This window comes from Juglans microcarpa x Juglans regia, chromosome 6S (assembly GCF_004785595.1).
Source record: "Juglans microcarpa x Juglans regia isolate MS1-56 chromosome 6S, Jm3101_v1.0, whole genome shotgun sequence".
NCBI classification, from domain to species: domain Eukaryota; kingdom Viridiplantae; phylum Streptophyta; class Magnoliopsida; order Fagales; family Juglandaceae; genus Juglans; species Juglans microcarpa x Juglans regia.
Window position 1 is genome coordinate 17,507,749 of NC_054605.1, and position 25,382 is coordinate 17,533,130.

Here is a 25,382-nt window from a genome sequence, read left to right on the forward strand (position 1 = left end):
GACGACGACGGTGTTGCAGAACGGGTCCATTCTACTCCTACATGCAGGAATATCTGAAAACATAAAGCAACAACGCGGAAATGAGATTTGAAAATTCTTTGGTCCACTCCCTCTCAAAGCTTAGAACGAACTCTTGATTTGCATCTTTTCTTCATTTCAATCATGTAATACAATGCCCTCCCCCCTCTCCCTTCAAACCCTAAAAGTGAGACCCTTTTAATTTTTAATAACATAAATAAAATTGGAGCTGAATTGGTCAAATGTTGACCTTCTCACTTCCTCACTCGGTTTCTCAGTCAAAACATTTGACTCTTGACCCTCCAATTTCCACCTTCCTTTCATTCTTTAATTTATCAACCCAAGATTCATGCTTCCTATAAGTACAAGTGCGTCCATTTCTCCTTTTAAGTGCAAAACTTAACTACCTTCCCTCTCCTCCCCACACACCATCACTCCTACCTACTCTTTTTGCTACTGAGATACCGAGCTCCTGATCTCTTCCAAATCCTCGAAAAACCCTAATCTCATTCTGGCTACTTTCATGTTTTTATCGTATTCATTTAGTCTAGAGATGTGCCAGCCGTTGTTTCAGGAAGTGAATTAAGTACTGTATAGTCTCTTAATTTATTGCTTGCAGTCCCTATTGATATATAGCATTGTAGAAGATGGAGAAGAGTTGGAGCTGGGAGCAGAAGACACTGGTTAGTGAACTGATTCAGGGAATGGAGATGGCTAAACAGTTGAGAGTACAGTTTAGTGCAAATTCTTCATCAGAGACCACAGAGACGTTGTTACATAGAATTTTAGCTTCATATGAGAAGGCTCTTATGATTCTGAGATGGAGTGGGTCGATGGGACAGACCCAGACTGCAGCAGGAGTAACAACAGGTGTTCCTGGTTCTCCGATTTCTGTTAATGGAAGTTTTGGGAGCAATGAATTCGATAAGGGTCTCAAAGATCATCGGGACCTTAATGATGTCTCAAAGAAAAGGTACTGAATTTTAGAGCTTGCAGACATAATTCTTGATTCTAAAAAAAAAACTGTACCCGACTGTTTACTAATGCTTCTTGCTGACATGTTTTTTGAATTGGGTTGCAGAAAGATAATGCCCAGATGGACGGACCAGGTGAGAGTGAGCTCTGAGACTGGGTTGGAAGGACCCCATGACGATGGCTATAGCTGGAGAAAGTATGGTCAGAAAGACATCCTTGGAGCCAAATATCCCAGGTGAGATTCTTTTCCTTATCTGCTTCAAAATCACCGATGTGGGGTCCTTCCTTCCCTTGCTCATATATCTAGTAGAATTACAAGCAGTTTTACAAAGTTGCTGGCATATTTTTTCTTTTCTATTTTTCTTTTGGTGGAAAAGGTGCTTGGAATTGACTCGCCGTGACAATTCAATTTGCATGCTTTAGGATTTCATAAGAATTTAGATGAACTTAATTTAAAAAAAAAAAAAAAAAAAAAAAAAAAAAAAGAATTTAGATGAACCAGGAGCATATTCGACACTTTTGTCTTTTACCATGAACAAAAATGATAACGTTGTCTTTCACATTTGCAGAAGCTATTACAGATGCACCTTTCGCCTTACTCAAAACTGCTGGGCTACAAAGCAAGTGCAGAGAGCAGATGAAGATCCCAACGTATTTGAAATCACATACCGAGGAAGACACATCTGTTCCCATGCTACCAATTTGGTACCAGCACCATCATCACCAGAAAAGCAAGAACAGAAACAAAACTTCAACAACAATGACAATCAGCAAGATCAACGACCACTTGATATCCTCGGAAACATTGGAAGCAGTTTGAGGATTGTTACTGAGGAACTGGAAAACAAAGAGATGTCCTATCCCTTCTCTTTTCCTTCAACTTCCTTTGGATGCACGAAGAGTGAAAACAGTAACTTCTCACTTTCGACACTTGTCAACAACACTAGTTTCATGGGCAGTTTTTCCCCACCATTTTTATCCCCGGCTACCCCTGAGTCAAACTTTCACTCAGTGTCCCCATTCCAGAACAGCAACTTCAAAGGGGCTCACAACGTGCATCGTTCGGAATCTGACCTCACTGAGATCATCTCTGCCAACACTTCAGCCACCAGTTCTCCGATTCTAGACTTGGATTTCTCACTTGATCCGGCGGAAATTGGCCATTTCCCATTCTCTTCAGCGTTTTTCACTTAGTTCCACTTAAGCTCTAAAATAAGAATAAAAAGGGCATGTGGGATGCATTCACCTGTTGAATCTAGCTTTTGTATTATAATTTATAAAGGAAGGGGTGTTTTTTGTAGAATATAAAAATCCTCCTTAAAGTTTAGCCACTAGATTAGAATTCCATAGATACACCAATAAACTATGAAGATGGACGGTTACAATAACTTATGCTGGAAACTCTTGTTTCCTCAAGAGAAACTCTATAAACGAACCAACACCTGATGTGCTAAACAGCTAAGAGCTTTATCTGGAATGAGAAACAGGACAATAAGTGGAGTGAAATATGCCAGAACAGAGCAGATTAGCAGCACTTTCTGAAAACCATAACGAAACCAAATGAAGGTGAAACTTCCCTCCTATCCCTAGATGAAGTGCCTTTTCATTTTTTTCAACCCTCAAACAGAATCAGATGTGCTTTTTGTTCTGCACCTTGAGCTCTCCTGAGAACTTCTCTCAACCCCATCGCAACAAATAAGTTGGTTAGAGTAAGAAGCGACTCAGCTCCGCCATGTAACCAATCCACATTAGACAACGAAGTACTGTAATGCACCTCAGCTGTTTCGACCACAAAAACAGAGTTGCACAGTTTAGGGTTCTATATTTCCAGGATCGAAAAATGGGAATCGGGTGTTTCATAAAAATTTTCAATCGGTTAGTTATTTCAATGTTAATAAAAAGTATTAAAAATTTTATGAAATACAATTTAAGCATTTAATATCATGTATAAATGAGTATAAAGTATAAATTCATTGACTGGCTTCAATAAAAATATGATATTAATCCAAATAATTTCAATAAACATGTAATTTATGTATTTAACCTAAATTGTTGAATTTTTTTTTTTTTTGCCTCATATAAGAAGAAAATAAAGATCATAAATAATGCTAGGGTGCCTACAAAATATGCACACTAGTACAAATGAGTATTTTTATTTTATTTTTATTTTTCTTTAGGCATTTTTTAGACATCCTTAAGTATTAAGAAAAAAAAAATATATATATATATATATATAAATTCACTAATAGTCACTTCCTTAACCATTAAGAAAAAATAAAAATAAATAAATAAACAAAAATAGATGAGTGAGCACATTTGGTGGACATATTTAGTAGTCATACTATCATTTTTCAAAGATATATAATATTTTATGTGAATGAAGATAAAATAACCTAGGCCCAAATAACCAAGTCCAGCCCATCAAAAGACCCTTATTAGAAGACAAAGGAAAAAAGAGAAAGAAATGACAAAGAAATGACAAGGAAAAAGAAAATGTTAGAGGGAAAAAAAAGGAAATGGGAGACAGTAAGTGAGTCACGCCAGCTAGGCGTGGAATAAAGTTGTCATCCCTTACCACTCCCAAGGCCAAGGATAAAAAGGGAGGATGAGAAAGGGGACTTCGGCTTCTTCTTCAACTTCTTCAACAGAGCGACGAGAGCTCGAGCAACCAGGAAATAGATCTCGTTCTTCCATTGTACAATGAGAAATGGGAGACTATGAGCGACTGTAAAATATTCATGTTATAGTGAATTTCCCTCCCAAACACCCGTGAATGCATGCATTATGCCGAACCACGTAAATTCATATGTCTCAATCTCTTTATTTTTCTTGCATTTACTTTTCCTATTCACTACCATGGATGTACATACGAATGTCGTACATCCTCACCGGACCACTATCGAGGGCTCCAAACCATACCGATCGAGACCCGAGTTGTCACAGCGGGTAGAAAATGACTTTTTCTCTCATTCCGACCTGTTGTGCAATTTTTTGGCATTAACATTATGCATGTAACACCCTCTTCTCGTAGGCTGGAAATGTCACGTGTTTTTATAAAAAAATCTCGACAAGAGATCTCATATTTAATAAAATAAATTTTACATTTATTTCATAAAAAGAATTATTTAATTGAAACATGTCTTCAAAAAAATAACAAATAAAATAAACTGAATAAAATTTATGTCATAAAAATAATTTATTTTATAGAGTCTGGAATTAATCAACTTTTAATCCTGGCCTGTCTACTCGTACTCCTTATCATGTTCATCCGGGGTGGTTTAAAAACATAAAAAACTAAAATGAGTCGATAACTCAGTAAAAAACTCATCATAATGTAAGCATACTTAACATACGATTTTTTATAAAATATTTTATGTTGAGAACTTAAAATCATAATAATTCATGCTGATGCTTATAATATGCATATGATTGATTTATCTGACTTATCTGGTTGGCCAACACACTTAACCCTGTATGCAAAGTTGTGCACTAACTTCCCCTGTTGCAGCAAAGGAAGTCGATTGTGCAGTACTCTAGCGTATTATGGTAGACCACTCTTGAGTCTATGACTTGCATGCCCACCCTGAAATCGCATTGGTACCATGCATCTGAATGGTCATCTGGTTATACGATCTGATATATTGCACTTGAATTTAAGATAGCTTACATGTCTTATACAACATAAGATGTATGAAATGTATAATACATACATAACTATAATATACGGAATAAAACATGATGAATGTTGTGTTTGCAAATATCATAACATATGTGGTACATAAACACTGGTTTCGAAAGAAACTGGCTTTAATAATATATATATGTATATATAACTAGCTAACATATATTAATCCTAATTTATGATCAAGTTACTTACCTCGTAACGCTAAATCCAATATTTTTGGATCGAAACTGAATACTTATAAAATATGCGACTTTTGTAAATTTTTAGTTAAATACATATTTAGAAATTTAGTTTGAAATACTAAGTGACATGTTTTTCCTAATAATCTAAATCTTCACATTTTAAATTCTAAAAGAGTTAAATCTTTCGCGGACATCATAAATATTAAATCCAAATAATATTAATTAAGCCCAACTAAAATAAGAGGTGGCTGACTTAAGTAACCCAAATTAAAACAAGACCCATGCTAGTCAGCCCATCCCAAAAGAATTAGGGTCATTTTTGGTGAAAAATATTAAAAAGTTTTAGAAAAACGCTTGTTGCAAGCGTCTGGTATAAACGGCGTGCAAATGTGGCTGACGTGAAGATACTTGATGAAAGAGACCTAGCTGATGGAGCTGATGAGAGAGAAAGACCGAGCTTATAAGAGAGAGACCGAGCTGATGAGAGAGGAAGAATTCATTTTAAATCTGATGTGGCATGGAAGACTGCACGCCGGTTATATCTACCGACTGTAAATAGAAGAACTGAAAGTTTTAAGGCTCCAAGAGGGTTACACGGCCAGTTTTTAGTAGCACTTTTGTAAATAGTGAAAGGTTGCTATGAGTATAACTGACAGTGGCTGAAGACTTAAAGTGCAACTTTATATTTTGAAAATGGGTAGTGATAGAATTACTATTTTATTATTATCAATCAACTATTTAAGTACATTTTTTTTAAAGTATTTTTTTAACATTCTTAATCACTTAAAAATATTAAAAATATATAATTTTATTAATACTCACTTCCTTAATTATTAAAAAAAATAAAAGATGGATAGTAGTAGGTAATATCGATATTCTTTGAAAAAGTAATGATGTGATTCAACTTTTAGATGGCAGGTTCTGTAAATACCAAAACAAACTACTCATGATTATAAGTTATAGGAAAAAGCTAGTTTGTCCAATAAATGTGACCGCTCAACTTGGCCATTTGGGGAAAAAAAGAAAATTTAGTTTTTTTTTTTTTACTTAATGATTAAGGAAGTTGTGGCGCCCCCAATCCCCCTTATATAAATACACAGGGATCGAGACGCCAGGATGGTGACAACACGGTCACACATCCCAACGAAGTGCCAGTGTGTGTACATGCAACAATGTACAAATAAAATAACGCAGCGGATAGTCAACTAAGTACCAGAATTTATTTACAATCAAACATCAATAAAAATTTAAATAGCAGTTATACAGTAATCCATAAAATAATTTTACAATAGTTTTGCAATAAACAAACGAGTGATCCCAGATCACTCCTCAGGCGGAGCCGTCTCCTCAGGCTCGCCCTCCTCCTCCTCATCTGCATCAAAATCTGCGTTACCACAAAATGGTATCGCAGGTAAGTATGACCTCAAATAACAACGTAATATAAAATGTATTAAATGCAACTAACATGCATGCACATGATGAAATATGTATTTTTTCACAAAACATCATTTTCCCCAAAAATGATAATTTTCCAACACACGCCAAAATCTCATTTTGGCCCAAAATATCCGTAAAACATTTTCCCAGAAAATGATTTACCCAAAAACCAACTCGCACTATTTTCCCAGAAAATAGTGCATTAATTCCAAATGCACCATGCATTATTTCCATATGCACCATGGCCTCCCCTATGGACCATCCGCACGTCCTGGCTTCGTAGCGGTGCTCAGTTCCGCGCCCAGCGCGTACATGGCCAAGCACCCACACTACGCAACGAGCGATGCCCAGTTCCGTGCCCAGCGCGTACGTGGCCAGACATCCTCTAGTCCCCGCCAGCAGAAGGACCACGGAGTCGGCACGAGACCATCTCGTCCGATCCTATTGTCGCCCGGCGACAATCCAGAGGACGTTACTCAGTATATTCCGCTCCCGAGTAACCAGAGGAGCTCCACCGAGTTAATGCCCCATCTCGGCTTGGGGTCGTGATACACACGCACCAAAAATCCATTCTCACATGAAAACCCAGTTTTCATAAACACATGAACATGAATGCAATACACGAAAACCCAGTTTTCTTTTACAAACATGATCATGCATGAAATAATAAAATGCACATGTACCAACACAATATCCAAACCAACAATTACCAATCCAATCAAATCCAACCAAACAACTCCAATCACAAATCCATCCGACCCCCGAACTCCTCGGACTCAGTCCGGCATGCCAAAAAAATACAGTGAAATGGGTTAGTGCAAAAATACATTTAAATTACGAAAGTTCTTTGGAGAAATACTTACAATGCAATATAATAATTTCCGGAGGATCACGAAGCTGCAAGTGGTGATGTCTGAGCAACACCACAGTGTAAAATACACTGTGGCCGTGGGTCACAGATACCCACTTTTCAACGAGGACAAACGAAGACCCAAAATTGATAGGGTAGGGCCTAGGGAGGTCGGTGAAGCTAGTGGTGGTGGTGGTTTGCCATGGGTGGCGGCGCAAGGGGTGGTTTTAGGCCAAAAATGCACAAATCGGAAATGGGCTTGGTGGGGCTTCACCGGTGACGGATCGGAGCTGGGGTTGGGTCCAATGGGTTGCTAAGAGGTCGGGGATGAAATGGTAGGAAGATGGTGTCCGGAGGTGGCGCGACGGCGGGGCAACGGCGGAAAGAGTGCCGCGGCTTCGTGGGCTTCGTAGGGGCTAACGGCGGTACGAACGGAGGTGATATTGGTGGGGTGAGGTCGCCGGCGGCTGGGGAAGCTAGCGGGCTGGGCGGTGTCGACCACCGCCGATGCACGGCGGCGCTGGTTGGTGGAGAAGAAACGGACGCGGGGAGAGAGAAAGAGAGAGATCGCGCGCACGGGGGAGGGGAGAAATAAGGAAGAAGAAAAAAAAAAAAAAAGAAAAGAAAAGAAAAGGAGAGGAAGAAAAATGGAGGGAAAAGAAATGAGGTCCAGTCCTCATAACTTGGGTCACAAAAATGATCCAACGGAAACGATTTTAAAACCACAAGTTAAATAAAATAATTTAAACGTAATGGTAAAGTCAAATTGAAATAATTACATCCCACGGTAATTAATTTAAATATTAAAAGAAATTTAAATGCATAACAATAAATAAATATTAAGAAAGCACATAAAAATAATTTTCACCAAATTAAAATCATAGAAATAAACTCACTAAAAATCCAACCAATTTAAAATAAGAGAATAAATTTTGATTACATAAAAATAATCCTTTAGTAAAAATACATTAAATTTCGGGGTGTTACAGAAGTAATTTTTAGTATATTAGTGTACTTTTTCTTATTTTTTTAAAACTATTTAAATATATTAAAAAATGTTAATAGAAAAATAAAAAAATAAAAATTGTAAAATGCAACTATCGGTCAAGTAGAGCAGGCTGCTTTGGACGGCAGAGTAGCTCGACTCTAAGTTATAACTCATGGCTCCTTTTTATTTTACAAAGAAACGGTGAAAGTTTGGAGGAACGAAGAAACAGAGAAGAGAAAGTTGTGAGAGGAAACTGTGAGAGAGGGAGAGAGAGGTCTCATATTTAGCGGTTGCAAAAGAAAAGAGCGGTAGGAAGGAAGAGTCTTACCAAGAGAGGAGATTAATTTCACGACGGTGGATCTTGTGGTAGAAAGTGATCGGAAGCACAATCTGTGGATAGGTGGTGCCTTGTCGGCAGTTTCGACGGCTTCCGAGAGGTGACCCGACATTTCCTGTGGTGGTCGACGATGGAGTGGCTTAGTTGGAATTTTGTGAGTATCGATTTGAAGAAGAAAGTGTATGGTATTTCAAGAATCTTATTGTTGTGAATTGTACAAGGGAGGACGGTGAATATATAGATGGGATTGGGTCTCCGTCGGTGTTTGGTTGGAATTGTATTTGTGATTGCCGTAGAGTAAAGATTGGCCTTGATCACCGATAACAGAGGAAAATGATGGAGTTTGATCGCGTGTGGGAGTTTGATGTTTAGTCTGTACTGTTGAAATCCCTGCCCAAGCAAGCAGTCCACAATGGCTGCTTGCTGCTCAACCTCCAACGCCCAGCTCTCAACTGTCCATTGAATGCAACAATAAATGCATTCATATGTAAAGCAATGCATCTATAAATTGAGGCTTATGGCGAGAGTCTTAAACACACCCAAGGAAGAGAAAAGAAAAGAGAGAGAGCCTGGAGAGCTCTGAGAGAAAAGAAGAGAGTTGAGTTGAGTGGAATGTGATCCTCCTCCTCTGTAATATTTTCTTGTGTACCACTATTTAATAGTGAAGCTCTTTTTCTGTGGATGTAGGCAGTTGTCGAACCACGTTAAATTCTTGGTGTCACTGAGTGCGTAGAGTGTACTCTTTTATTACCCTTTTTATCCCTTCCGCTGTGTTAATTTTCCCAACAAGTGGTATCAGAGCGATTGTTGGGAAGAGTTTTTTTTTTTTGAAAAACTCGGTTTTAGTGTATAGCTCAGTTTTTAAATTTGAGCATACCACTGTGTTCGGCTCATTGAGACAAGAAAAACGGTGAAAACCAGAGGCCGGACGGACGCTGCACGCTCCTCCACGCGCCGTCTGAAGATCGAAAAGTGAGTTCACTCTTAACACGCGCCTCACGCGCCCAGGGGAAGCACGAGAGCGTGATACCCACTCTCGGAACGCGCCGCACGCGCTTCAGAGAGGCCATTGCGTGTGAGTTCACGTGCTTGACGTTTCTACTGACTCCAGTAAGCGCGTGAGTTACACGCGCCTAAGCGTTCCACGCGCTCCAGTGAGGTCTTGGCGCGTGAAGAACACGCGCCTACGTGCTGTTAGTCGCGCTATGTGCTGCACGCGCGACAGTGTTCCTGTTTTGGTTCTTTTGCTCATTCCTTGTGCTATCTGAGTCCGATTTTGACGAAACAAGACTCGTTTCCAACAAAATCAAGCGTTCCGGTCACAACGGTGCTGTCCATTTTACGATATTCCACTTCAAAGATCCTGTACTTGTATTTTGTATTTAGAATCAGTCTAAATCTATAGAGGATTCAGCATTAGGCGCCATGATAAAGCTGACTGCCTCAAACTACAGTCTTTGGAGGCCTCGGATGGAGGATCTATTGAACTGTAAAGATCTGTCTGACCCTTTGGAAGATGAAGGAAAGAAGCCAGATCAAGTTACAGATCAAGTGTGGAGAAAGATGCACAAGAAGACTATCGGTCAGATCAGACAATGGATTGACCATAGTGTTTTTCATCACGTGGCCCAGGAGACAGATGCATATAGCCTCTGGAAAAAGTTGAAGGATATGTATCAAGCTAAGACTGCTCGAAACAAGGCCCTCTTGATGAGACGGCTTGTTAACTTGAAGTTGAAGAGCGACACCTCTGTTGCCGAGCACACTAGCGAGTTTCAAAACCTAGATAACCAGCTCGGATCCGTCAACCTAAATCTTGGCGATGAAGAACAAGCCCTGCTACTTCTCAGTTCGTTACCAGATAGTTGGGAGACGCTGGTGGTCTCCCTCAGTAACTCTACTCCAGATGGCAAACTTACCATGACGATGGTTAAGGATGCCCTGTTTAATGAGGAGGCCAGACGAAAAGAGACAAGCATGAATCAAACTCATGTCCTTGTCACCGAGAGTAGAGAAAGGCCTCGAGGTGATGATAGAGGGAGAAGTGGAGGCAGAAACAGAGGGAAGTCTCAATCACGTGGAAGGTCCAGCAGTAGCAGGAACCAGCAGACGGGTAACATGAAATGTTACCATTGTGGCAAAGAAGGCCACATAAGGAAAAACTGCCGCAAGTTTTTAAGGGAGCAAGGTCAAAGCAGTAAGCTGAAGAAAGAAGATGGTGAAACCCTTGTCACTCTTTCGGGAGATGTGGCAATACTCTCCACCAGTGACGAGACGTGTCTGCACGTTGCAAGCCATGATGTTGAGTGGGTGGTAGACACAGCAGCATCATACCATGCCACTTCCCATAGTGAATTTTTCACTACGTACAAAGCAGGAGACTTTGGTACGGTAAGGATGGGAAACGCCAGTTCCTCGAAGATCGTGGGAGTTGGCGAAGTGCAGATAAAAACCAACGTTGGTTGTACCATGGTGTTGAAAAATGTTCGACACATTCCTGACCTTCGACTCAACCTGATTTCGGGAACAACCCTTGATCGACAGGGTTATGACAGCTACTTCAGCAATGGCACTTGGAAGTTGTCACAAGGTGCCATGGTTGTCGCCCGAGGACATATTTGTGGTACGTTGTACAAGACCCATGTGAAGATTGATGCTGATAGCCTCAATGCAGCGGAAGACGAGGCATCACCAAATCTGTGGCACAAGAGACTCGGACACATGGGTGAGAAAGGGTTGGATACGCTTGCGAAAAAGGCACTCATCAAGGTTGCCAAAGGAATAGCGTTAAACCCTTGTGAGTACTGTTTGTTTGGCAAATAACGCAGAGTCTCGTTCAATTCCTCTACGAAGAGAAGATCAGAGTTGTTGAGTCTGGTACACTCTGATGTATGTGGTCCCATGGAAGAAGAGTCATTGGGGGAGGTAACAGATATTTCGTGACATTCATTGATGATGCTTCACGAAAGGTCTGGGTATATGTTTTGAAGTCAAAGGATCAGGTCTTCGAGCACTTCAAGAATTTCCACACCCTAGTGAAAAGAGAGACGGGAAAGAAGTTGAAGTGCCTGCGAACGGACAATGGAGGAGAATATGTTTCCAAAAGGTTCGCTGCATACTGCGCTGATCGCGGTATTCGACATGAGAAGACGGTCCCATATACCCCTCAGCACAATGGTGTAGCCGAAAGAATGAATCGGACCATCATTGAAAGAACAAGATGCATGCTCAGTATGGCTAAGTTACCAAAGCCATTCTGGGGTGAAGCTGTTCGTGCTGCCTGTTACTTGATCAACAGATCACCTTCCGCACCATTGGAATTTGAAGTTCCTGAGAAGGTTTGGTCTGGAAAAGATGTCTCTTACTCTTACCTGAGAGTGTTTGGGTGCAAAGCCTTTGCACACGTATCCAAGGAGTTGAGACAGAAGCTCGATGTCAAGTCAACTCCATGTATTTTTGTTGGATATGGAGATGAAGAATTCGGATACAAATTATGGGATCCAGTGACAAAGAGAATTGTCAGAAGTAGGGACGTTGTGTTCCATGAAAACCAGCATATAGGAACTGAAGCTTCCTCGATGTCAGTAGAGCTTAGTTCCTATACACATCCTGCACCATTACAGTTCGCCACAGATAATAAGGATATGCAGGATCGAGATCCAGAAGCAGAAGAAGAAGCTCAGGGTGTCGAGCAGGGGGAGCAAGAACCCTCTCCACCAGCAGCTGGTGTACCACCACAAGGGTTAGATGGTGATGAACCTCCTTTGGTTGATGAAGCTCAACCAAGAAGATCGGCAAGAGGTCGCCTATTGATTCCGTCGATGAGATATCCGGAATCAGACTATATTCTGCTTACTGATGAGGGGGAGCCAGAGAGTTTCCAGGAAGTTCAAACTCATGCTGATAGAAGCCTATGGGTGCAGGCAATGCAAGAAGAGATGAGTTCTTTGCAGAAAAATCAGACCTATGAGTTGGTGAAACTTCCTGAAGGAAAGAAAGCCCTAAAGAGCAAATGGGTATTCAAGCTGAAGAAAGATGGCCAAGGAAAGCTGATAAAGCACAAGGCCAGATTGGTTGTCAAAGGATTCCAACAAAAGAAGGGAATCGACTTTGACGAGATATTTTCCCCAGTGGTGAAAATGATGTCAATCCGAGTGATACTCGGATTGGTAGCCAGCTTGAATTTGGAACTCGAACAGATGGATGTGAAGACAGCCTTTCTCCATGGAGATTTGGAGGAGAAAATCTATATGGAGCAACCAGAAGGGTTTGAAGCTCCAAGGAAAGATCACTTAGTCTGCAAGCTAAAGAAGAGTCTCTATGGCCTCAAGCAAGCGTCGAGGCAATGGTACAAGAAGTTCGACTCATTCATGATGAGCCATGGTTACAAGAGACTTGTTGCAGATCAGTGTGTCTATGTTCGAAGGTTCCAGGATGCCAAGTTTGTCATACTCCTTCTTTATGTTGATGATATGTTAATCGTTGGTGAGGATAGGTCCAAGATTAACAAACTAAAGAAGGAACTATCCAAGTCCTTTGACATGAAGGACTTAGGCCCAGCACAGCAACTTTTGGGCATGAAGATTGTTCGTGATAGGAATGTCAAAAGGGTGTGGCTATCACAACAAAAATATGTTGAACGGGTCATCAGACGTTTCAACATGGGAGATGCTAAGCCAGTCAATACTCCACTTGCTAACCACTTCAAGTTGAGCAAGAGCTCGTGTCCTTCTTCAAAGAAAGAGATTGAAGAAATGAAAGTAATTCCCTACTCTTCAGCAGTAGGAAGCCTGATGTATGCAATGGTTTGTACCAGACCAGATATTGCTCATGCTGTAGGCATGGTGAGCAGATTCCTTTCAAATCCAGGAAAGGATCATTGGGAAGCAGTCAAGTGGATTCTCAGGTACCTAAAAGGTACATCAAAGATGTGCTTGTGTTTTGGGAGAGCTAAACCAGTTTTGGAAGGCTATACAGATTCAGATATGGCAGGAGATCTGGATAGCAGGAAATCTACTTCAGGATTTCTCTTCACTTTTGCAGGAGGAGCTGTCTCTTGGCAGTCTAAATTGCAGAAGTGTGTTGCTTTATCTACAACTGAGGCAGAGTACATTGCCGCAGCGGAAGCTAGAAAAGAGATGTTGTGGATGAAGCGTTTCCTCCAAGAACTTGGGGTTAGTCAAGAAGACTAAACTGTACATTGTGATAGTCAAAGTGCTCTAGATTTGAGCAAGAATTCAATGTACCACTCCCGCACCAAGCATATTGACATCCGCTATCATTGGATATGTGAAGCGATGGAACAACAGCTGTTGAAGCTTGTGAAGATCCATACGAAAGAGAATCCAGCGGACATGCTGACGAAGGTGGTTACAAGTGAGAAGCTTGAGCTATGCAGAGACATAGCTGGGATGGATAGCATATAGGTAAATGGGCATGGAGGGGGAGAATTGTTGAAATCCCTACCCAAGCAAGCAGTCCACAATGGCTGCTTGCTGCTTAACCTCCAATGCCCAGCTCTCAACTGTCCATTGAATGCAACAATAAATGCATTCATACGTAAAGCAATGCATCTATAAATTGAGGCTTATGGCGAGAGTCTTAAACACACCCAAGGAAGAGAAAAGAAAAGAGAGAGAGCCTGGAGAGCTCTGAGAGAAAAGAAAAGAGTTGAGTTGAGTGGAGTGTGATCCTCCTCCTCTGTAATATTTTCTTGTGTACCACTATTTAATAGTGAAGCTCTTTTTCTGTGGATGTAGGCAGTTGCCGAACCACGTTAAATTCTTGGTGTCACTGAGTGTGTAGAGTGTACTCTTTTATTACCCTTTTTATCCCTTCCGCTGTGTTAATTTTCCCAACATGTACGAGGAAGGGGAGTTTGAGAGTAAGATAGAAGTTAGGTACTAAATTTTAATGGAACTCGATTAATGGATTCAAACCTTAGCAAAAAATCTAATTTGATAATTTAACTACATTTATTCCTTAAATAATATTAATACCATTTGAAAAATAAAATAAAAAATATTTAATAGTGAATAATAACTAGACTAAAATTAAATAAATAGACTCAAACTATTTTGAGACTATTTATATCCTAATTTGAGGATCCATATGTTACAATGCACAACCACAAATTTAATACAAAAGACTCGTTCAACTCCTAATTTTTTTGTTCAATTAAAAAAAAAAAAGATCTGTATGTTTTATCTTTCATTTTTTTCTACGATTCTTATTGAATATAATGATGAAGAAGTTAATATATGTTTAGTTCTATGGTATTTTTTTACAAAATTTTTATTTATTTTTTAATAAGTCGTTAGACAATTTTGAATCAGTTGTAATTGGCTCGAATGAGTCTAAAATTAGTTTGAATCGACCTAAATCAATCGAGGGAAGTAGCTCAGAAAACAATTAAAAAATCTGACTAAAATCATGACTCGGTATGAATCGAATCGCTTTTCCGAGCTGGAACATGAACAACTGATTATGGTATGGCTTACTGGCGAGAGAGTTAAACATATATTCCAACAGGAACAAGGGCGGAAAAAGACCGAAATGAAGGAAATTTGTAGAGCCGACAAAGCAGTTGACCGTTTTAAAAAAAAAAAAAAGCGACAAAAGCAGGGTAAAGGCATAAATATTCTATTAGCCAACATGATACTTACAATGTGTGACATTGAATCAATGAAATTTCATTACATACAGGTCATTTATTCAGCACAGTTGTGCAAGTTGAGACCTACAAATACTACGATTCATTCAGGAGACAATGAGACATAAAGTCTGAGACAACTTTTGGTGAAAGACACGGATATTATCAACATGTGGAGAGGGACGTGTAGTCCATGATTCCTCCATATATAATATGTTACATTTTTTTTATATAAATCACTCCTTCGTTCTTGTATATAATTTGAGTGATGCTTCTGAGCTTTACATCCTTTTGATGTAATCAACTATACGAGAATATAGTAATGTTATATATAATTTTAAGATATATAAATATTGCACACTCCTTTTTTTTTAAAAAAAATAGAGTTTATTATTAAAAAATTATTTTTCATGTGGATTTTAAATTTATCCATTTCTTTATAAAAAAAAAATGCCTGAAGCTTGTCCATATTAATCATTTCTAATAAAGTTGAAGTGTTTGTATCTAAACTCTAATTTTAAGTAGAAAAACTTTGAAAACGGAACTCGTGTCAACTCTTGTTTTACACCAAATAATTGGATGTTGACACATAAGGCTCCAATTAATTGCCCAAATAAACCAACCTGCACTGGAGTATAATCTTACTTTTAACCCAGGATCCTCTTCAGTCTCTACACAACCTCTCTATAGTTATTTTATTATTATAATTTTTTTAAATTTTTATATAAAATATAAGATATGATACATTTATTATTATTAAATGATTTTTTATTAAATAATATTTTATTATTTAATAATAATAAATATATCGTATATTACGTAATGGAATGAGAGTGTAGTGTTTAAATTTATTGCATTATTCTTTAAATAAAGTGAGCCCCACAAACTTTTGTGCCTCACGATCACATGATGTCCATGATTCTGTAAAAAGTTAAAACTGTCTTCAATCGAAGTACAATAGTTTCTTTAAATAGACTCATTATACATATATTTTCGAGAACTTAAATTAATGAGAAAACCAATTAAATACTAATCCAAATTAACTTGACTGATCCAATAACGACTCTTACAACATAACCTTAACAATTTAATTTTACAATCTTGCATCACAGAACAGAGAGACTAGAATACATATATATAGCTAGACAAGTCTTATATGCACCCAAGAAGAATTATTCTAAACGAATAATATTATTTGAAAGCATTTACACCACACATTATATATATAACATAATTTGATTTGTAATATTTAAATTTTTAAAATTGATCTTTCAAATCAAATTATGTTACATAAATTGTGTATGGTGTAAAGTTTTTTAAATAGAATTATTAACTTTAGCTAGAGCTCCAAGTCTTCTTCCACAGGCCACACTGTCAGCCAATATCTTTCCCTCGTCGTATGTATACTCGAAACCCATTTTTTTCAGCTTTGCAGAATCCCATCCGACTCCTTTAATTGGTCCTTCCAGGAATCTAAAATGAAATATATATTATCATAGTTAGAAGAGGAAAAAAAAAAAGGGAAAGGAAGTTTATCAATGGAATTTTAAATAAAAACTCTTACTCTTTTGGAATCTGGTATTCCGGAAACTTTTCCTGAAAGTAAACTGCAATTTCTCTGATGGTTGGATTGTAAGCAGCACAGAGGAATCTACCTTTCATGGATGGATTTTCCATGCAGAAGATGTGTGCTCGACAAACATCTTCAACGTGTACAAGAAAGATTGCACCCCAAACTTTTTGCAGTAACTTTAACACATTTAAGGGGGACAAGTTTCCTGTGAGTAGTGATAGAAGTACTTCCACACTTGTAGGTACATATGGAAGAAGAGTTTCTCCTGCCACTAGGCCACAAGGAAGTGTTACAACTTCAAGCTTGCCGTTCTCGTATTCATTATACTTCAGAGCCTCTTTCTCTGCTAATATCTTTGACTTAGTGTATCCCTACAATACATATATACCCAAAAAAGGAAAAAAAAAAAAAAAAGTCCTTAAGTTCGTTCCAATTTTGACACTGGAATTAATATCTTCATAGATCAGTCAATAACACTACGAGAAGGGATCGATCTTTGTCCGATCATAACAGTACTCAATTGGGTTTCTTAGAAAACTGTACGAATTAATGTGCAGGTATCATAGAACTTGTAGCTAAAGAAGGCAGTACTTATATATACCGGTGTAATATCACTAGCGTGAAGGGCTGGGATATGATCAAGAGGTGTCCAGCACGATTCATCCATGCAAGATTTAAAAGAAACTCCATCTTCCGTCAATGGTGATGAAGCCATGAAAGAGGCAGTGTAGATGAGTCGCTTGACGGTTTGTGACCGAATACATGAATCCGCGATGATCCTGACAGAGGCAACAGCAGCTTCGGGTGTATCCTTGTACTACATTATATGTATTTAAGGTAATCCAACTGCTATTTAGTTACCAAAATCCTCTAAAAAAATATGTGAGAGAGAAGTTATAATCGGAGGGCTTTTGGAAATGGACAAACCTGGGAGCTTTGGGCGTTATGTAGCATCGGGGTGGCCACGTGAAAGACATATTCGCAGCCTTTAATAGCAGGTTCAAACTCAGAGGGATTGTAAATATCGGCTTGAAATAGCACTAATCTGCTGTCTGCGTCAGGGAAGGACTTTAGGAGATCTACTTTCGATGTGTCACCTGCATGCAATACTTTCAAGTTAAATTAAACTGTAGCATATATAAGAGAGATCAGATGGAGATCATCAGACAGACCCAAGTTCCTCAGCGTTGCATGGACAGTATAACCTTTCTCCAGAAGCATTTTAACAAGCCAGGAACCAACATATCCAGAACCTCCAGTGACGCAGACTCTAGTACTCATGTAACCGTTCTCCATTTTGATTCCCAGTACTCCTTTTCTCAATTTTCAGGTCAGCAACCTAACGGAACCGGGGGCGTGTTTCAACAGAGAAAAGTATAGCGTTTCTTAAGCTAATAAATCACCCCCTTCGAAGCTGGCAGTACTGGATCGTTAGAGAGGAAGAGGGAGAGAGGATTATGTTCAGGTGGAGATTATGTTGTGCGGGTTTACTGTATTTATAAACTTTTACGTATGTGCGGAGATCTGATACTCGATAAACACGAACATCACATACTATTTATTTTTATTTTTATTTTTTTTAAAAAATTGGTTTTATTCTTCCTTATTTAATTAAGTTTTTTCGCTCATTATTTATACACTACATATTTAATAAAAAATAAAATAAAAATTATATAATAATATTTGAATTTTATAATATTTTCATTCAATTTTTTTCTCTATTTTTTCAAAAGTCAATAAAATATTTTAATTCAAACTATGTACTATTATTCACAAATCATGTCATCAATATTTACAAAATTATCATCAAACATCCCTTTAGAATATCTCATAAGAATAGTCAAATAATTTATGAATATTAGATAAAACGTCGAAAATTAAAAATTAAAAATTATTTTATGTTTAGTTAATATTTAAAAAAAAAATCTTAAAATACTTTAAAAGAATTATGTTGCCAAAAGTATTACGTTTTTCAATAATTGTCAGTTATATTTTTTCAAAATTGTCTGTTCCAACTTCCAACCAATCCCTATTCAACTTAGAAGTCCACAATCGTACCGCCCATTACTTCTCGCGGTTGGCAAAGGACATTACACTCGTGACCATGTCCCATTCCATCTGCCACACCTAATCACGCCATTGAGCAAAAATCAACAAGCCGTGACCTTCATAAAAAAGTGATAGCTTGTCCCAACCAACCGTCCTAGGACTTACTTAAAAAGTAATGCTAATTACAAATTTTACATGGATAAGATTAATAAAATATTTTATAAAAAATAAATAAATTTTACTAGTAAAAATATTTTTTTTACACTTTTTTAACAAAGAGGACGACGCCGAAGCTCCTCCCTCTTGGGCAAAGCTCAGATTGAGGCCCCTTTATTTTTTAAGAGGGAGAGGGGAAAGGGTATACGTCTCCTTAATAAATATTGCATGACATCTACATTCCGACTTTGGAGCCATAGAATATTATCTCGTCGTTACAAATTTTTTAATTTTTTTTTTAAATATATATATAAGTATTTCAAATTTTAAAATATTGCATGACATCTACATTCAGACTTTGGAGTTATAGAATATTATCTCATCCTTATAACTTTTTTAAATTTTTAAACAAAACATAAAAAATAAATATAACTTTTCTAAATTTTAAAATAAAAATTATATTAAAAAAATATATTATAACAATATTTAAATTTTAAAATATTTTTATTTAATTTTTTCCCAACTTTTCTAAAATTTAATAAAACATTTTAACTCTAATTATTTTATTATTATTTACAAATTATATCATTAATATTTACAAAATTATCATCTCTTATTTCATTGCTCAAACATCTTTTTAGAATATCTCATAATAGTAATTAAATAATTTGTGAATATTAGATAAAAAAAAATTAAATATTTAAAATTAAAAAATTATTATGTTTAAATAATGTTGAAGAAATAAATATCTTAAAACACTTTAAAAGACTTATGCTACCGAAAGTACTAGGTTTTTAAATAATTGTCAGGTTTTTTTTTCAATATTGTCTGTTCCAACTTCCAACCAATCGCCATTCAAATTAAAGGCCCACAATCGTACCGCCACATTATTTCTGGTGGTTGCCAAGGACATTATACACATGTGACCATGTCCCATTCCATCTGCCACATGTAATCACGCTTAGAGCAGAAATCAACAAGTTATAACCTTTATAAAAAAGTGATAGCTTGTCCCAACCAGCCGTCCTAGGACTTACATAATTTGACATCTCTGGCTTTGTAACGTCATTCACATTTTTCGAAACCCCCCTGAGAGTACTGCTGAATCTTAAGAGTGTAAACCGGTCGCCGGATCGGATCGGATCGAACTGAATCAAACATTTTATAAGAATTGGATTGGATTGATAGTTATCGATTCGGTCTGATCCGATCAATCCATTCAGTCCGATCTATTTATTTATTTATTTTTAAATTAATTAATAAAAAAAATTATTTAAAATATTAAATTAAATTAAGTGACTTATTAATGTGAATTATATAACAAACTCAATAAAAAAATATTTCATATAGTCAATGATAATAAATTAAATAAAAATTACATTATTAATTTATATAATTACTACATAATTAACTAATTTTATATTGTGATAGGTTAGATGAAAATATATATATAATATTGTTAATTTATAGAATATTAACAAGTATTAATAACATATTTAAAATTTTATATTGTTAATTATATAATTATTATATAAATAATATATATAATATTTTATTTTATTTTATTTTTTATTCGGTTGGTCCGGTTTGGTCCGGTTCGAGAAATCTCTACCTCGGGACCGGATCGAAAACCGAAATTTATGTAGTGTTTGGACCAAAACCGACCATGCATTTGGTCGGTCCTGTCCAGTCTGGACCGGTCCAGTCGGTTTCTCCGGTCCGGACCGACCGGTTTACACCCCTACGGCTGATTATAAGACTCAAAACAGATATAATCTTATACATATTAAAAGGCTCAACTTTACTATTTATCATTTTCACACATCACACATTATATTTATATTTATTTTATTATTCTTAAACTAATTAAATTCTTATATTCATTATCTATACACCACACATTTAATGAAAAAAATAAAAATAAATGTAGTATGTAGAATAAAATTTTTCTAAAAAGAATAATAAAAAACCACCACAGATGATTACGACTGGTTCGATTTAATCCATTCTAACCTTAATTGTTTTTTCCCAGCACCCTTAATTCCATTAGGCCCCTTTAAATTGAAAAATGAGATAATTTTAAATGAGTTAAATAAAATATTATTAAAATATTATTTTTTAATATTATTATTATTTTAAAATTTGAAAAAGTTAAATTATTTATTATATTTTGTACAAAAATTTAAAAAAATTATAATGATGAGATAAAATAAAATGAGTTGAAATTACTTCTCAATCCAATCGGACATTTGTGATACTTGACTGTCCACTAAAATATTATTAAAATAAAATTTTGAGATAGTTTTAAATAAGTTAAAATAAAATATTATTAAAATATTATTTTTTAACATTATTATTGTTTTTAAATTTGAAAAAATTGAATTACTTATTATATTTTATATGAAAATTTAAAAAAATTATAATGATGAAATAAAATAAGATGAGTTAAACCACTTCTCAATCTATACGGGCCTTAATGGATTCCTGACTGTCCACTGTCTATTAGTACTTCCGTCCTGGAGCCTTTTGTCTCCAACTACTACTAGTTCTCAGGAGAAAATACAAGTTCAAAACAAAGGAGGGAAACCATGGATTTGTAATTCTGAATCCTGATTTCTTAAGTGTTTCTTGTTGGCAGGACTGATTTCTTGATAATAAATACAGGAAATAGCGACTACAACATGAAGGAAGTCAAAGATAACACACTGGTGGGGCTAAGAAGTGGGTTCAAATGCAGCCTGTTCCATCCAAGCGCCATTCAAATTAGACTGCCACAACCGCACCGCCCCATCACTTCCGGTGGTTGCCAAGGTCATTCCACTCATGTCCCATTCCATCTGCCACACCTAATCACGCAATTGAACAGAGATCAACAAGCTATCACCTCTTCTCTATAGACAAAATATGGCCCAACCAACCGTCCTAGGACTTATATATAATTTTACATCTTTTGCTTTGTAACATCATTCACATTTTTCACCCCTTTTTGGGAAGGCTCGGTAATTAAAATCATTGTAATCATCTTTTTCATAGGTACGAAGCTGTGCCAAATTATGTGAACGGGGACAAGGATATGATACTGTTATGTCCAACACCCCCATGAGCCCCTAGTATTGCATATGGTCATGGAATTAAATAAAAAAGAAGTAAAAATACAATTTGCACCATCCAAATATCAAGCAGTCTGCACTTAATAGTTTATAACCCAAATTATCAAAACACATTGAACTCTCCAACTACCCAAAACATACATGTATCACCCTCTTCAAATTATGGTCATTATAAGATGGATGAAAAATAGATGATGTAGTTCATTTTAATGGCTAAAATTGGACAACTGTTTTTGTTTTTTTTTATAGTGGGAGGGTAAGTGTATCAGTTTCAGTGGTTTGTGGTACAAATTGTAAAACGCCCAATGGTTGGATGGTGCTGCAAAATGTATTTTTCCCTAAAAATGTCAAAAGTGATGCTATTATTACCTCGCCTTCATGACTGGAGAGCAGAGCAACTTTTTCCACTGAGAGCCTTCCATCTAGGTCAGGGTCCAATCCAAGATGCCATATTGAAATTCCCTTGTGAGTTGCAATAGCTATTACTTCATATGGTCTGGAAAGGAATTATGCCATAACATCGTCAAACAAAATAATTTTTTTTATAAGAAAGACAATTTTATAAAAAAAAAAAAAAAAGATGTAATACGACAGAATTCAAATATAATACAACAGAAATCATCAAACAAAACAAAGTAAACACCAGTACCAACAAAACACTAGCATCATCAGATGTTGAGACAATCTAGGACCAATTTGTTTGAACTTTCCCTTGTTCTCACTTCAGTAATCTCAAATAAATTTGGTAACAGTCACAATCAATATATCTGCAGAGCAGGCTATATCAGTAAGTTCAGCCTGCTAAGAACAATATGCAGTTCCATCACAAATTAGAATTACCTGCCAATGTTTGGTGCCCATGCAACAGCATAAACCTGATCACCTTTGTCCCCAGGCAACACCAACTCCGCAACTGGAAGCCATCTTTGGTGGGCCGGGTCAAATTCCCCTACCGAGGCGCCCTCCACACCCGAAATCCCCATGGACTTATTTTTATTTTTTTTCCCCAACCCTGGCCTCTGCGTTTTACCCACCCCCTACCCAGGCGCCCTCATCATCCAGGTGACCCCATTCACTCCAAGGTTCTCTCTCTCTTCTCTGCAGTATATTTGTGCCCAAATCCACCTTCGCCCTTCCCTTTGGAACTTCCACTTCAATTGAAGCCTCTTCAATCTTCCACGCTTCTGAAATTCATATATACCCACCCGAAAGTTTCAAGCTCTCTCCTGGGATCAGCTTTATAATATAGTTTATTCTTTTGGCGAAACCAATGTTGTTAGAGACTTTGAATGATGGCTCAAAAGCACTTACACGAGCTATTGAAAGAAAACCAATAACCATTCCTTCTCAAGAACTACATTACCGACAGACGCTGCCAGCTCAAAAGGTTCTCACCCAAAATCCAGTTACAAGTCAAGAAACGAAAACCCATCTCCGAAACCCCAAGCTTTCCGGGAAATTTTCGCAAAAATATTTCAAGCATCAACATTTCATTTTAATCCACTTCTAACTTCCACCTTTCAAAGAAAAAAAATCAAATCTTTCTATAAAAATTTACGATTTTGTATTTGAAGAAAACCCAAAATATAAATCTATATAGTGCAAGAGAGAACCTCGGAGTCGGGCTTGAATGGGTCACCTGGATGATCTGGGATTTTGGGTGTGGAGGGCGCCTGGGTAAAACGCAAAGGGGAGATGATGATTCTGAATTTTGGGTTTTCGGGGGAAGTGAAACGAATATTTAAAAAAAAAAATGTCCACGTCATCGCTAGTGTGGAGCAAAGGGGCTTAAGAGTATTCTCATTAGATTAACTAAAAGTTAAGTTCAATGAAAATTTAGCTATTGAACCATAAAATGTATCATATTGAAATAGTTATATTCTTAATATTTGAAATATAGTTACAGTAACTTCTAAAGTAATTTTTAAATTTGAAAGACACTATTTATTCATCAAATCTATTTTATATTATTTGTTTCTCTCTCCCGAGGTCTCCATCAATGTCTTTCTAATTTCTATTTTTAACCCATAATTTAATTAGAATATGATTACTAATTAATATATAATATTATGAATAGTAAAATATGATAAAATAAAATAATTTCATAATTAAAAAAATTAAAATATTTTTGAAATTATTAAATATTTTTAAAAATAATTTCATAATCCAATGTAGAGATTTAATGTGAATAGCCAAAGTCAAATTCATCTTTTATTATTTTATTGTCATATAATAAGAAAATGGTTATTCCAATGTGAAGACTTATGTGAATGAAATAGTTAAAAGCTAAATTCATCTTACATTCATTAAAAAATATACTTTAACCAATGAGAGTGCTCTAAGAGAAGAATTACTCAAAAATAAAATAACTCCACATCATCTGGGTGTGTGGTGTTGGAGACACAAAAGGTTTAAGAGTAGAATTACTCTATTTGAAATGATTGATATTTTTATAAAATAATTTATAAATAACATTAATTTATAAAGGAAGTATGAATTATGCTCAGGCCATAAAATTAATAAAGAGAAAACTGCTATAATTTTTAGTAGAAATGTTACAAAGGAAGTCAAAAGTGATATTATGGCTATGTGGGGGTGTTAGTAGTATTCAACAATATGAAAAATAACTTGGGTTACCACCTGTTGTTGGTAGATCAAAAACACAAACTTTTGATGAGATTAAACAGAAAGTTTGCAGAAAGTTACAGTGCTGGAAGGAAAATTTGTCTCGAGGAGGGAGAGAAGTTCTTATTAAGGCAATGGCATTAACTACTCTAATTTATGCAATGAGATGTTTCAAATCACCTATTAGCCTATGTACTGAGTTGGAAAATATGATGGCTCACTTTTGGTGGGGTCACAGAGCAAATGAGAGAAAAATTTACTAGATTAGTTGGGAGCACATGTGTGAATAAAAGTTTAAAGGTGGTTTGGGTTTCTGAGATTTGAGAACTTTTAACACTGTCATTTTGGCAAAACAAGTTTGGAGAATTTTACAAGAAGAAAATACTTTGTTGTATCGAATATATAAAGCAAGGTACTTTCTAAATGTCAGTTTTTTTTAATCAAAATTAGGCACTAATCCATCATATGCGTGGAGATGAATTTGGGAAGCAAAGCATTTATTATTTTTAGGTTGTCAATGGCGAATTGGGAGTGGATCCTCAATAAATATATGAGAAGATATATGGATTCCTAGGCACTAGACTTTATATAAAGAGATGAGAATGATTGTAGAGAACAATAGCGTAGAAAGGGTGACATCCCTTATTGACAAAAATTTGATGTGGTGGATTGTAGAGAAAGTTAGAGTTCTATTCAATCCAAGGGTGGCTGCTGATATTCTGAAAATAGTTATCTATCCTGGAGA

The 25,382-nt window shown here is 36.5% G+C and overlaps 3 protein-coding genes across 3 annotated transcripts; 1 reads left to right on the forward strand and 2 right to left on the reverse strand.

Annotated features, from left to right (window-relative positions):
* The first annotated feature begins 383 nt into the window (after positions 1-383).
* LOC121237230 (probable WRKY transcription factor 41) lies at positions 384-2,289 on the forward strand. The gene is made up of 3 exons (XM_041133865.1): positions 384-991; positions 1,100-1,228; positions 1,563-2,289. Exons 1-3 carry the CDS (start codon positions 666-668, stop codon positions 2,185-2,187), a joined length of 1,080 nt encoding a protein of 359 aa, XP_040989799.1. The 5' UTR covers positions 384-665; the 3' UTR covers positions 2,188-2,289.
* A 13,968-nt stretch (positions 2,290-16,257) lies between these two features.
* On the reverse strand, positions 16,258-18,196 carry LOC121237231 (putative anthocyanidin reductase). The gene is made up of 5 exons (XM_041133866.1): positions 17,870-18,196; positions 17,625-17,794; positions 17,299-17,514; positions 16,689-17,068; positions 16,258-16,597 (listed from the first exon to the last, which is right to left on the reverse strand). Exons 1-5 carry the CDS (start codon positions 17,991-17,993, stop codon positions 16,441-16,443), a joined length of 1,047 nt encoding a protein of 348 aa, XP_040989800.1. The 5' UTR covers positions 17,994-18,196; the 3' UTR covers positions 16,258-16,440.
* A 3,311-nt stretch (positions 18,197-21,507) lies between these two features.
* LOC121236668 (protein SEH1-like) lies at positions 21,508-22,995 on the reverse strand. The gene is made up of 3 exons (XM_041133103.1): positions 22,853-22,995; positions 22,382-22,508; positions 21,508-21,748 (listed from the first exon to the last, which is right to left on the reverse strand). Exons 1-3 carry the CDS (start codon positions 22,993-22,995, stop codon positions 21,617-21,619), a joined length of 402 nt encoding a protein of 133 aa, XP_040989037.1. The 3' UTR covers positions 21,508-21,616.
* Positions 22,996-25,382: the final 2,387 nt, after the last annotated feature.

What these genes read in the sequence shown, in the direction of transcription:
- LOC121237230 (XM_041133865.1), top strand. Translation starts at nt 666, where the DNA reads ATGGAGAAGAGTTGGAGCTGGGAGCAGAAGACACTGGTTAGTGAACTG. An exon ending in AATGATGTCTCAAAGAAAAG is followed by an intron (nt 992 to 1,099) that starts GTACTGAATTTT and finishes ATTGGGTTGCAG; the next exon opens with AAAGATAATGCCCAGATGGA. An exon ending in CTTGGAGCCAAATATCCCAG is followed by an intron (nt 1,229 to 1,562) that starts GTGAGATTCTTT and finishes TCACATTTGCAG; the next exon opens with AAGCTATTACAGATGCACCT.
- LOC121237231 (XM_041133866.1), bottom strand. Translation starts at nt 17,993, where the DNA reads ATGGAGAACGGTTACATGAGTACTAGAGTCTGCGTCACTGGAGGTTCT. An exon ending in TGCAACGCTGAGGAACTTGG is followed by an intron (nt 17,795 to 17,869) that starts GTCTGTCTGATG and finishes TATTGCATGCAG; the next exon opens with GTGACACATCGAAAGTAGAT. An exon ending in ATAACGCCCAAAGCTCCCAG is followed by an intron (nt 17,515 to 17,624) that starts GTTTGTCCATTT and finishes CATATAATGTAG; the next exon opens with TACAAGGATACACCCGAAGC.
- LOC121236668 (XM_041133103.1), bottom strand. Translation starts at nt 22,995, where the DNA reads ATGGGGATTTCGGGTGTGGAGGGCGCCTCGGTAGGGGAATTTGACCCG. An exon ending in TGGGCACCAAACATTGGCAG is followed by an intron (nt 22,509 to 22,852) that starts GTAATTCTAATT and finishes ATTCCTTTCCAG; the next exon opens with ACCATATGAAGTAATAGCTA. An exon ending in TCTCCAGTCATGAAGGCGAG is followed by an intron (nt 21,749 to 22,381) that starts GTAATAATAGCA and finishes TTGCGTGATTAG; the next exon opens with GTGTGGCAGATGGAATGGGA.